Source organism: Rhynchophorus ferrugineus, unplaced genomic scaffold (genome assembly GCF_030347505.1).
Source record: "Rhynchophorus ferrugineus isolate W39M unplaced genomic scaffold, kcgeb_rfMv2 rfM1, whole genome shotgun sequence".
NCBI lineage: Eukaryota > Metazoa > Arthropoda > Insecta > Coleoptera > Curculionidae > Rhynchophorus > Rhynchophorus ferrugineus.
In genome coordinates this window covers 16,391,761-16,405,387 of record NW_027472580.1, presented here as the reverse complement: position 1 = coordinate 16,405,387, position 13,627 = coordinate 16,391,761, and the positions used below count along the sequence as shown (strand labels likewise).

Below are 13,627 nucleotides of genomic sequence, written 5' to 3'. Positions count from 1 at the left end.
CACCGACAAATACCCATTGTGTTGGTCTCTTATCAATTTTTTATTGTGCGCCGTTATTTATATAATTCTCGTCAGAATTTCCGACAGGCAACGGATGATAATAAATTATAATTGTACATAACTAAGCCGTAAAATGAAAAAATAATAATAAGGCGTTGTTTTCGTACAGACCGTGTATTTGTTGTCCATTAGTTAAACCCTTTATAATGGAGTTGCTGGAAATTAATTTTTATTTTGATGGAGAGTTAAAGTATAATCTACAGAAATAATGGATTTATTTGCCGAAAGACCTAACAGAATAAAAATACGTATACGCACTCTTTTGAAGGCTGTTTTTTCTGAAGGGCTGTTCACGTGTATACCGCGCACTTGCCATTAAACATGATTTAAATCCCTTTGAAAAAAATTAATTATTTGTTAGATGTAAAATAAAACAGAGAGTTAGTATTTAATGGTATAACGTTAAAGAGCATAAAATATATCAAAAAATGTGATGCCAATGCGAGTTAAAGTTGTTGGATGTTTTTATCGAAGTTACGTAATTGGTAGAATCGTCAGTCTCGGGGCATTAGCAATAATATTCTTGAAATATATAAAACTGCTTTGCGAGTGGATTAGAGAACGCTGTCAAGGAACAGAGAACAGTAAAGAACGCTGTGACTAATTAGGTTTGAGTCTTCTTTATAAGAACATGTTGTAGTCGAAAGGAGCAATATTTTATGAGTACGGTGGACGAGGTAGGACTTTCCATTTAAGCGGTACTATGTCTGTTATTCATATTGTATTATATACCAGAGGAGTGCATATCATATAGTAAGCACTGGAAAACTTCATTTCACGTGATTATCCGACAACGTCATATTTATTGGCTGATATGAAAATTAGTTTTTAAATTAATGTTTTTATATTTATTACTTTTTATTTTATATAAAATATATAAATTGCTAATAGATCTAATAGATCTAAAAAGTCTCTAAACAGTCTTTGTTAAAATTCCTTAAACATATGTGAGTTGAAAATTCAGTCAAAATATATTTGTTTAAGGAAATAAATCTCTTTAAAGTAGCAATTAAATTTTTAATAGTTCTCACTGAAGGCCGACATTTTCTCAAAACACTTAAAAAATATTTTTAAACCATTCCGGTCTCAGCTACATAAAGATGACGAAAATAAAATTACTAGCTTTCTAGATTCGCCATTTCAAATGGATTTACCGCACGAGAAATTAACGGTCACAAAAGTTAAACATATAATAATGAGAGAGATTAATATTAAAAAAGCTCCTGGTTATGACTTAATTACTGGCAAAATTTTAAAAGAACTATCAGAAAAGGCTATAAAACTATTAACATATATATTTAATGCTATGCTACGAATTAATTACTTCCCTAGTATTTGGAAAGTAGCTAAAATATTAATGATACTTAAACCAGGAAAAATACCAGAAGATGTGACCTTCTACCGACCTATAAGTTTATTACCAATAATCTCGAAAGTTTTCGAGAAATTATACATAAAAAAACTAAACTATATAATAGAAAAAAGAAAAATTATTCCAGAACATCAGTTTGGCTTTCGCAATAAGCATGGGACTATAAAACAAGTGCATAGACTTGTAAACCAAATAAACGCTGACCTAAATGCCAAAAGATCTTGTTCGGCTGCTTTCCTAGACATATCTCAGGCTTTTGACAAAGTATGGCATACGGGCTTGCAGGTTAAACTAAAGAAACTTCTCCCTCATCCGGACTATCAGCTACTAAAATCGTATCTCACTGACAGACATTTTATTGTAAATCAAGGCGATGAACATACCGAATTAAATCCCATATATTCAGGAGTTCCGCAAGGTAGTGTACTGGGTCCAGTACTGTATCTTCTGTATACGGCTGATCTGCCCACCACAAAAATAACTACTGTGGCAACATATGCAGACGATACAGCAATCTTAGCATCCCATGAAGATCCATTCACAGCATCAATAAACCTACAAACCCACCAGGAGCAAATACAATTATGGTTGAAGACATGGCGCATTAAAGCCAATGAATCAAAATCCACGCATATAACGTTTACCCTGCGTAGAAGAACATGTCCACCAGTAAATATCAATCATCGTCAACTCCCCCAAGCAGAGCATGTTAAATATCTTGGTATGCATTTAGATCGACGCCTAACCTGGAAGAAGCACATACTCTCTAAACGGAAACAACTAAGGCTAAAATTATATCAAATGTATTGGCTCATTGGGCGCAAATCAAAGTTATCATTAGATAACAAGGTATTGCTGTATGAGTCTATACTCAAGCCCATTTGGACATATGGAATACAACTATGGGGTACCGCTAGCAAATCTAATATATCCATCATTCAACGGTTCCAAAATAAGGTGTTGCGTGCCATTGTTGATGCTCCGTACTATATTTCAAATAAAGTGATACAACGCGATATTCCTCTAGAACCTATAACCAGTGTAATCCAACGTGTTTGTGTGAAGTACTTCGAAAGAGTGTCAGTGCATCCCAATGTACTCGCTAATCAGCTAAATATGCGACGTGATAGTGAAGTGCGTAGACTAAAACACCACCTGATCTGATTACTGGACATATGTAGAGTGTAGAATAAGCATTAGAATAAGACTAATTAATTAAGATAATATTTTATACAGAAGATTGCTTAATGAAGTGATTTTCTACATGCCATGTATATATAATATAAACAGACGAAATACTTATTGCCAATAGGGCAGATTGTGGACACACGAAGAGTAATAAAAAAAAATTGTTCTCACTGTAACGTATGTTTTAATTATCTAAATCGTGATTACGTGACTATTTCCTTTTACACATTAACTATCACATTTTTCGAACAGCTGGTTAGATTACTCAAATTAATATTTTCACCACTATTCATTTCGTGTCGTTTCAACCTACTTCTTGTATATTTGATGTCAATCATTCACCAATATTCTAGTATTTTTCCAAAACTATGAAGTTTATAGTCAAATATAATAGATATCCGTATAAATATTTGTTCAAGTGCTTCTCTTCTGTCCTCAACAATTATTATTCCAAAGATCTATATAATCATTATTCTTATATCAAAAACTATATTTTCTCCATCTGAAAGTTAGCAGCTATCGTTAGGCATTCAATTACGACGTTTTCGGCTAACTTTTACGAAACTTTCGCAACATTTATTTCTTCGCAATGTATTTTCCATTAATAAAGAAATATTATGGCTGGAAAGTTTGAGTTTGAGTAAATGCTCAGCAACAACAGTTAGGAAACTTGCACAAAGCACAAAGAAAAACATTGACTACTATCGACTCAGTAGTTTTATTTTATTTGTGATACAGCAAAAATTATGAATACAGAATATAAGTTGGTGGCGTGGAATTTTTATTTTTAAATTTTTTTCGTAATTAAGTTAATACCGATACTGGATTCATCCAGGTGCCACTTCAAATGCCGCTGATATCACAAAATCGTTGAATCCAAATAGCACATGCACAATTCTTTCTATTTAAAATTACTTTGATAGTTTCTTTTGGAAAAGAACATTAGGCATTATATAGACAATGAGCAATACAGTTTATCATTAAACATTAAATCCCATTTATATAAAATAATCAAACAAAAGCAACAAGCAGATATATGTATTTAACATTATAATCGTGATATCTAAAACATATATTACTTAAGAACTTAAACTACAAATAGGAATCTTTTATTATTCTTACGTTGAACTCTCTTCTAAAGCATTTTCTGTATCAGCTGCAATGGATTTAGTATATTCTTCCCTCTTGTAGATTTTTGACATATTTTTGTTATATACTTTAACCAATTACAAAAATATTGATCCACACATATCTTAGATACTCTACTGTACAGCTATCCTCTTATTAATTAAAACTTAAATTATAGCTTTTATTTTGAGCCAGTATTTTAAATTCACTTCTATGAATCAATATTAACATTATGGGCTTTTATTTAAAAAAAAATATTAAAAACATTTGGAACATAGATATTTAAAAGATAATATTTTTTATTTGAGGATAATTTTGTACTTAAATTACTAAAATGCGAATATTACGGCTTATTTTTTTACATTTCCTGTCCCTTTTCTCTACAAATTTACTTTTGCTCAGACATTATGTATTTTATTGTTATCTTTGAGGTATGACCGTTCCAAAACCTTTAGAATGTCGGCTTGTCTATTATATTATCCACAATAAATATATTGTTAGGTTTTCTTGGTGCCAGAAAGTTTTCACGACATAAATTCGTAGACTGTCTGAATAGTTTCCAATGGAACATTGTCCCATTCTTGTACAAACATATCAATCTATTGGTTCAATGGTGTTGGACGTGCAATTCTACTCCTCATCGCTCTATTCCCGATATCGTTTCAATATCAATCTATATAGTCCGATATCGGGCCAGGAAAAATGTTTGATGATATTTGGATGCTCCTCAAGCCAAGACTAAATCTTTTTAAGTGCGTATGAGCGCATTATCATTTTATATTATGACAGTGCTCGCGGCAATAGGCAAGTCATATCAAGAACTTTATCATTGAGGATTTGGAGCAACAAAATGTACATTATTGCGTGGTATTCATATTATTTTGCCCATCCCCTGTATATATGAAACTGTGTGTATTCCACTCACATAAAAACATTGAAACTATGAAAACCCTTTTTGTCAACCAATGTTGACAAAATGGCATCCAACTGTGAGTTGTATATTTATTATCATGTTAAATTATAGTAAGATTTCCATAGTTTTCTGCATATGCCCCGAAAGAGCCCCAACATTCAATTAATCACCATGATTATTACAATACATCATACACATTTTAATCTTGTTTCTGATATTAAAAGGTGAGAAATTAAGACATGATACAAGTAGTTAATTTTTTTATTATTTTCAGAAAAGTAACATCGAACAACGTAGGATTTATTGAAAATGAGCACATTTTTTTCAAAACTGTTTTAATTAATCTAAAATAATTATGGAAGTATGGGGTGCAATATAGTGACACTCTATTTAGTGTAAATTATAAATGAAATACAACCGAAAATATTTTCATATTCTGAAAGCAATAACATATATCAATTAATATAAAGGTATTGATTCATAGAATTTCACTTTATTAATGTATCAAATAGTTTAATTTTTTTTTGTTTAAGAAGTTATTATTTTTCATGTAAATTAACTGAAAAATTCCCAGGAAAATGTTATAACTGAACAAAATCCAATTATGTACAAAATGCTACGGCAAAAAAAAATTGACTGAAATATGATCATCAGAGAAGCTTTTATTTTTATAATATTATCCGTAGTATGCCGTCATGCATCAAACAATCAGTGTGTTAACATTTAATACCATCCGATCCGCATCAAATTCACCAAAAACAAAAAAAGAAACAATGTTGAATATGTAACATTTTAGCCGATTAGAATTTTCAATTTTTCCGATATATTTGTTTTGCATCTCGAACAAACAATTTATTTTTATGCAGTTTTATGTGCTGGAATGATATCAAACACAAAACACAAACAATGTGAGTTTTATTGCCGGATATATAACACAAACATACGTGAAATTGGCGTATTGCTAGGTCGTTGCATAAGTTTTGTCTTTTGATAAGAAAAATTCAATTTTTTGCCCTAAATATTTTTTATTTTTTCATTGTTCTAACTTATCGCTTCCTGAAATATTACCTGAAAATCTGAAATATGAATCGAGAGTAGTAGGTTTTGTCCAGCGTTGGGAACTATAGAGTGAAAACGACTATCGACTAATAAATAATCGAGTAATAAATCGAGTAATAAATATAGTATTATAAATATATATTATATAGTAAATAATCGAGTAATAAATATAGACAATACGTCTATATTTATTATAATATATTATTTAAAAATAGCAATTAACATATTAAAATACGATAAAATATTGTGGGGTATTATTCCATTCCATAGAAAAATTATTTTCCTTTTTACAGATCCACAGAACATTCAAATATAAAAGTAATTCTACTTCGTTTAAAATGAAATTATTATTTACATGCTAATATTATTCAGTAATTATTTTTTCCTTTTCTTTTTTAAACTTAGTACGTGAAGGAATATGTACATCTCCGTCTCGCTTATACTACCGTTGGAAAATATAAGCACATATAAAATTAACTGTTTCCAAGTCCGTACATCTTCGTCTGGCATCACAAATTGAAAAAACAGTGCATTTGACTTGTTTTGACTAGTTTTTGGTTGCTAGTTTGCTAGTTTCTTAACTATCGACTGTTTTGCGTGTATCGACTCTTTCGACTGTTTTCAATCGATAGTTCCCAGCGCTAGTTTTTTCTCATTATTTTTTCTGCTGAGTAGTTCAGAAGTTTTAAAGAATGATTTTTATTTTTTTTAAATAGTTTATTTTGTTACCAGCTTGGAGAGAGTACCAAAATTTAGTTTTCATATTATTCTTGATGGATTAAGATCATTGTTGGTTTGTTTTTTTTCTACCTCCTGACTTTCTACAATTATAATATTATAGTATAATTATTTTTCATCATATGTAACAATTGCTAAATATTTAAGTTCTATTTAATCTCTAATAGATTTTTGTTTTATTGCAACTTTACTAGTGAGTCGCCTTTTTTCTCTTTTTGTTTTTCTCAACACGTGTATTAGAATTAAGAGAAACATGATTCTCTTAATAGATAAATCAAGAATTATATGTTCAACTAATATATCAGTGCTTTATTTTCAATATCTTAACAAAAACCACTAATCAATCTTAAAGAAGTATAGTCAGTGACCAATCAGTTTTTTCTACACTGTGTTAAAATGTATTAAATGCGTAAATTTTGTTCACAAATTTTATTATATTCAGTATATAGTAATTTTTTTAATGATATTTTTATATAAATACTTTAATAATTTTTAAATCATAGTTCTCATGATTCTACATTTTTTTATGGTGGATAGGTAGTTCGTAAGATGTAAATGTAAATATAGCCCTTTTTCTCTTTGTTAAACACAAAATTAGTGTATAAAGACAAAGGAGACAATGTTGTGAAAGGAATGCGCAAATACTGCAGAGTGTACGATAATGCGTATCGCAACATATATTCGACAAAACTATCTGCTATGGTTAATAAAAGTCATTGGAAGTACAAAGACATTATTTAAGGTTGTTTTATCACCACAGAACTCCCGTCATAATTTAGTTCAAACATGTAAATAGAGAAAAGGCGGAGTTACTAATCTAAAAAAGAAAACTTATTATTACATGTAAAAAATTCCATGCGTTCAAATGATCTAAGCAAAGCTCAGTTTCAATGGTACTTATTATTGAATGAGGAAAAATTAGTCAGAATGATCTTTTCGGCCTTCCATTATATTTTCATCTTCCAAAAGTTGTCTATGCGTCTTCTTAAAATGTCTTCAAGTTAAATAAAGTAAAATGTGTTTAGACATGCTGTAATATATTAAATTCTCGTATCAATTATTAAACTAGATCTCTGCTTAGTTTCTTTTATTGTGCTTGACTTTAGTGGTAACATTTGAGCTCATATATTCTTCTATATGACATAACTCACCTACCAATCAGTAAAAACTTGATAAAATCGCGTTGTTCAATCAAATGTGAATCAATGACCCTTAACATGGTTGAATATAGCTCATTGAACTATTTGATGATGGCACCATGATAGAATTTTTGTTGAAACTTGTGGGAGGTATGTTTTTATTTAATATTTTGGGAATATATGGCCATTCAGTAGTGAACATCATTCAGTAGGAAGCCCATTTTCTTCTGGTCGTCTGTTTGGAATTCCAATCTTGTGGAAATATGTACTGACGTCAAGTACACTTGTAAAACTAAATACATCACATTACATTAAATATAATTTTCCATATTATCTGTTTTAATTAAAAATTTTTTTAAATTATTAGTTACTCATATACAATAAACAAAATAAATGAGACCAACATTAAATGTTATCAACAGAGCTATTTACCTCGACAGTACATTTATAAGGCATAATTGAAGTAACTAAGTAAGTTTAACGAAGTTTAAAGAGTAAGTAAGTACCTTATATTAGAATAGTCTTTACAGAAGGAAATTACCGATATTCAAGCTCTACTGGTTGGTTCACGCTTTTTAACTGCAAGATATAACCAAACATCTCTAACTTTTTTTGGAATTGGAATACCATCGGTCCACGCTAGAATGTTCAATTTTAATAAAAAAAAATATTAAAATAATGTATGTATAGGTTTATGTTCCCATATAAATCATTCAATCAAAAAAAAAAGTATAAATTTCAAACCCCATATTTTTACAAAAATAACTTTTGTTCCGAGTAAAGTAAATATGTAGAATTGTCACGAAATAGTTTTTCAAAATTTGTTAAATCGAAGTAATTATAACTATGTTGATAGGGCACTGATTAGTAAATAATTACGTTTACATAAGAAACGTTAAATCCGATTCCAATTGTTAGTTATCGATCAAATAAATAAACTGGATAATTTTTGTTCTAGGTGCTCTGACGACGGGTCCAGGACCACCGGCTGTGCGGGGGGCTCCGGCGGATGCCCGTCCGCTTTGGGGCCCCCTGTGCGTACTACTGGCGTTGTGGCTCTGCGCAACGCCAACACCATCACTGGCCAATCCGAACGTTATCCACTCGGAAAGGAACGACAAACAGCGCCGCTCTCGCAGCAACCGAAAGCTTATCAACATCAAGAGCGGTAAGATTTTCAACAATCCATGTATCTAAGTAATGAAACGCTCAGTTAATAACTTACAGGAATTAAAAGATTAGTACATTCACCATAAATGACCAGAAGATTAGAAACTAATTTTTTTACACAATACTAATAATACCTGAGAGAAATTTCAATAAGGCATGCAAATTGTTCATAATTGAAAGTAGATATGTTGGTCGCGGATAAAAATATCGTGTGTAAATTCAAAAAAAGTGTATTGTGAAAAATCGGGACAATGTATTTTACTCAAAGCGTTGTTCATCGATAGCCGCTACTTTTTCTCATCTTTCAGAGAATTGACAGATTCCAACTCGAAAGAACGATGTATCGTCTGTGGCTATTCACAAATCGACATATTTTTAGTAACTTATATCATATTATCAATAGCGATATTCATTAATTGAAGCAATGAATCTTCATTGAAGTAGTGCCTTCAAATCCTCATCCTTAAATTGTTTTGCTCTTTTTTTTCTTTGCCGTAAGCTTCAGACAGCTTTCAGTCGCCTGTTTATTCAAATTGAAGTAAAAACGCAAAACTTCCCGCAAATTCCCGTTATTTTTAATGCACCAACATACGATTTTGTTCATACTTGAATGATGAAATAACGCATACTAAAAAGTGACGTCTGCTAGTGAGGCTTCAACATGAAGTTTGTTACAAATGAGCCTTATGTCCTTAATATTTAAAATTAATTTATTAATTTAAAGGGCTATAAATTTTGACTAAGTAAACGAATTACGCTACCTCTAAATCTAGATATTAATATCTTGTGATTGTTATATTTCAAACGAATTATAGTATGTTCATTGAATAACTTTTACTGAAGACTTTCAAGACCATCTATAGGTAATAACTGAAATTAGTAAATCTTGGAGAATCTTATATTACAACAAGTCCAAGCGTAGGAAATAAAACCTGGCGAAACCTGAAGAAGTAATAAATAATTTTCTATATAAAAAAGTAGAAAAATTAATACATACTTCATATTCTAATATCATTTGTCCATCAAATGCTTCTAAAAACTATTTATATTAAATAATTTTAAATAACATATGGCAAAAGAATAATAAATCATTTAAAATTATTTGTAATTTGAATTAAATCCAATATTTATACGAACGAACTTTATTTATATAATATTATAATAGAAGAAATCAAAGCTAAGATAATTTAACAATAACATTTATTAGTGTGTATGCCAATGTTGTTTTTACTACAATAATAATGTAACTATAATATTATGATATAATTAAAATATATATGGTTGTAATAATACAGAATAACTGGTGAAATTTCTAAATATAGCTTCGCAACAAAACTTAAGCACACTAAACATTTTTCATTAAAGTTCTTAATCGAAATAATTTTTTACTTTTTAGATTAAAGACGGTTGGTCATGGTATTCATGTAAATATTACCACGAGACAAATTATTGATTATTTATGGGTTTCGAGTAAAATCGTACGACGCTACTAGCACAGTTATATATAAAATTAAATTATTGCTCTGTATTTTTAATTTTTATTTCAGTAGTAGATGCAGCCTGCTCTATTTTTTACAACTTCAGTCCTTGCAGTAGCGTTTCATATAAGTCTCTAACATAATCTTGATCTAACATTTTCCACTCATCTTGGATAATATTTTTTAGTTTTTTTTTCTATATTTTAAACCCTCCTATTACAAACTAGGGGTTTATCTGAACTGGACCGATAGTTTAACATGGGCTTCGAACCACGGTCCTCGGCATTAAGCCTACCAACTGGCGAGTGGCCAACTTAGAAATCATCCTGTCTTACCCAGCTTGATTACTGGCGTGATTGGGATTATTTTCCTTGTCGGATGTTGCACTCTTGCCTAGGACAATCACAAATATTAAACTATAACAAACATAAGTTTAAGACCATACCTCAGCAGGTTTCAAACCCGCGATTATCGCAATGGTAGGTGGACCGTCTTATCGCCTTTACCACTCCGTCAATCAAACCATTTTTTAGTTTTGATTTGAGTACACAGCATTTGCTAACTAACTCCAACAATTTTCAATGATATTAAAATCAGAAGAGCTCGCTGGACACTTTTGAACAAGTTTAAATATTGTGAAAAATAGTCTTTAACGAGTTTCGCAGTATGAACAGCAACATTGTCTTGCTGCTTTTCTTTTCTTAAATTACGATAGCAACACTTCTAGCAATCAGTGATATACAAATTGAATTTTTTTGACCCGAAAATGTTACATGACGCCACTTTTTTTGAGATAGGTTCTTCAGCTTCATTAGAAGCATTTCGCAATATTATTCGCCGGTGTCTATCTTTTATGGTCCTAGATCTGTTTATTATATTTGCTATGTGTGACACATTAAATTATTATTTTATTAATATATTGTTACTAGTCGTTTCCGTTTAACCTACAATTTGTCTTTATGATAACTTAAATCTAGGTATATAACTAGGAGGAACTCTTGATTTCTTGACTGACTGTGGGTACCTGAAGGTCTCGATGTAGATAATCAGTCCTATAGTATTTGGGTGCACCCACAATACCTCTCAGGACTGTGTTCTGAAAAATTTGTATTTTATTTATGTTACTCTTTGCAGAACATCCCCATAAATTAACTCCGTATATACATATAGATTTCAGTATTTGCTTATATAATAGCAATTTATTATGTACTGATAATTGTGAATTTCTTCCAATTAGCCAGTACATTTTGCTATATTTCAATTCCAGTTCTTTCTTTTCTTCTTTATATGTTCCTTCCAGCGAAGTTTTGCATCGAGATTCATTCCGAGATATTTAGCGTTGTTGCTATATGGAGTAACAGTATCATTTAATATTATTGGTGCTTGTACGGTCTGTTTATAGGTGAACTGCACCGGTACATATTTACTTTCATTAATTCTTATTTTCCAAGCTTGTGTCGAATTATTTATATTATCACTGGCCTGTTGTAATTTTCGTGACGCTTCTTCACTATTGTCTCCAACAGCTATAATCGCAGTGTCACCAGTAAATGTAGCCAACGTGATATCTTCCATTTGTGGTACATCACAAGTGTAAAGTAGATAAAGCATTGGTCCCAGTACACTTCCTTGTGGTACACCTGCTATAGCTTCTTTTATTCTAAAGTAAGCTTCCTCTTGTTTGATTATAAACATTTTAGTTGTAATATATGATTTTAATAGTTCGGTGTATTGTATTAGTAACATTTTCTGTAGTTTATGAATAAGGCCTTCATGCCAAACCTTATCGAAAGCTTGTGCTACATCTAAAAATACAGCTGAGCATACTTTTTTGCCTTTCGTAGGCTTTTTCAATAACATCTGTTATTCTGTGGACCTGGTCAATTGTTGAGTGCTTGTTAATAAACCCAAACTGGTGTGTTGGTATTAGTTTTTTTCTCTCTATGGTGGGTTTTATTCTTTTCAGCAGGGGTTTTTCAAAAACCTTAGATATTACTGACAGCAGTGATATAGGTCTATAGGCTTTTATTTCGCTTGCTGACTTCCCAGGTTTTGGGATCATTATAATTTCCGCCATCTTCCAAATGTCTGAGACATGTTTTAATCTAAATGCATTTCTCAATGCAATCATTTCTTTAAAATATAATGTACGAGATTTCAAATCGAAATACGCAAAACTGTCACTTCTCCCTTTCATATATTCAGTCCTCTAATGGTTGAGACACACGTTGCCCATTTTAGTTCCCATTCTATATCATAGAATAAAGATACTTAGAAGCACATCTCCTGTGTTTAAACGCTAAAAAAAGTTAAGTGACGCTCGGAATCCCCGTGTGATGGCGCTTACGCATGTGCTGTATGACAGTTAGTTACGGCGGGAAATTTAAAAATATTTAGCGGGAATTTTAAAAAATTTTAGCGGGAATTTAAAAATGTGTAGTAAAAAATTTTAGCGGGAAATTAAAACAAATTATTATAAAATATAATTATAATAAACTATATTACAATTACATTAGTGTTCCTTGACCATAAAGACATTGATATAATCACAGAGATATCTCCACTACCCAAAACACGTAATCCACTGATATTATCTTCTCTCTAATTTTTAAAACAAACCTAAAACAAAAATTAAGATAATATAACTGTTAGTGGTTCTCTTGTATTATTTTTTAGAATCATCTAAATTAACAACCTACCTAAATGGAGGTACATTTTATCAAATATGACAACTGCAGTTCGGTCTATACAGTCAAGTTTCTGAACTAGCGACCAAAATTTGAGGTTACTACTCCAGCGGCAAAAAGGAACCTTATTCAGTATCTGCATTAATGTTCTTCTAGAGGGCAAGAAGAATATCTTTGGTAACAATTTATATCCTCTGACACTGCATTTCAATAAGGATATAGTCATTAATTTTTCATCCATCCTGAGACGAAACTGATGGAACAGGCTGAGTTATCTATAAATGAACAGATAAATTGCACCTAGAACCTCCATTCTCTTATAATAAACATAAGTTTCTTATTATATACTTACTTCTGGGTCTTGTTGGGGTAGAAGAATCTCTTATATATCTATCAGCCTCAAAAAAACTTATGTGATTTAATATTGCCATTGGGGGCATATGTTCCTTGTTTTTTAGTAAAGGTAAAGAAAAAGCTTAATTATTTCAATGCAGTAAATCATTATTATTTAACAAAATACTATTTAAATTAGTAGTAGGAATTACATCTTGTTTCAGCCATGGCTTTCCACATTTTGGTCTATAGTTTTCATCTTTAAAATGATTACAAACTTTCCTGGACCTTCATAGGAGATCATAAGAGATCCCCTTAAGGTTTTCTTTTTATTACACTAGTAAATTAAAATACACAGAATA

The 13,627-nt window shown here is 30.8% G+C and overlaps 1 protein-coding gene across 1 annotated transcript in view; it reads left to right on the top strand.

Moving 5' to 3' along the window:
- The first annotated feature begins 7,716 nt into the window (after positions 1–7,716).
- LOC143205007 (uncharacterized) overlaps positions 7,717–13,627 on the top strand; it is a 61,398-nt gene continuing 55,487 nt past the window's right edge. Inside the window, exons 1-2 of the mRNA XM_076418372.1 lie at positions 7,717–7,747; positions 8,556–8,765. Coding sequence (XP_076274487.1) covers positions 7,717–7,747; positions 8,556–8,765 — 241 coding nt within the window. The remainder of the gene's footprint in view (positions 7,748–8,555; positions 8,766–13,627) is intronic.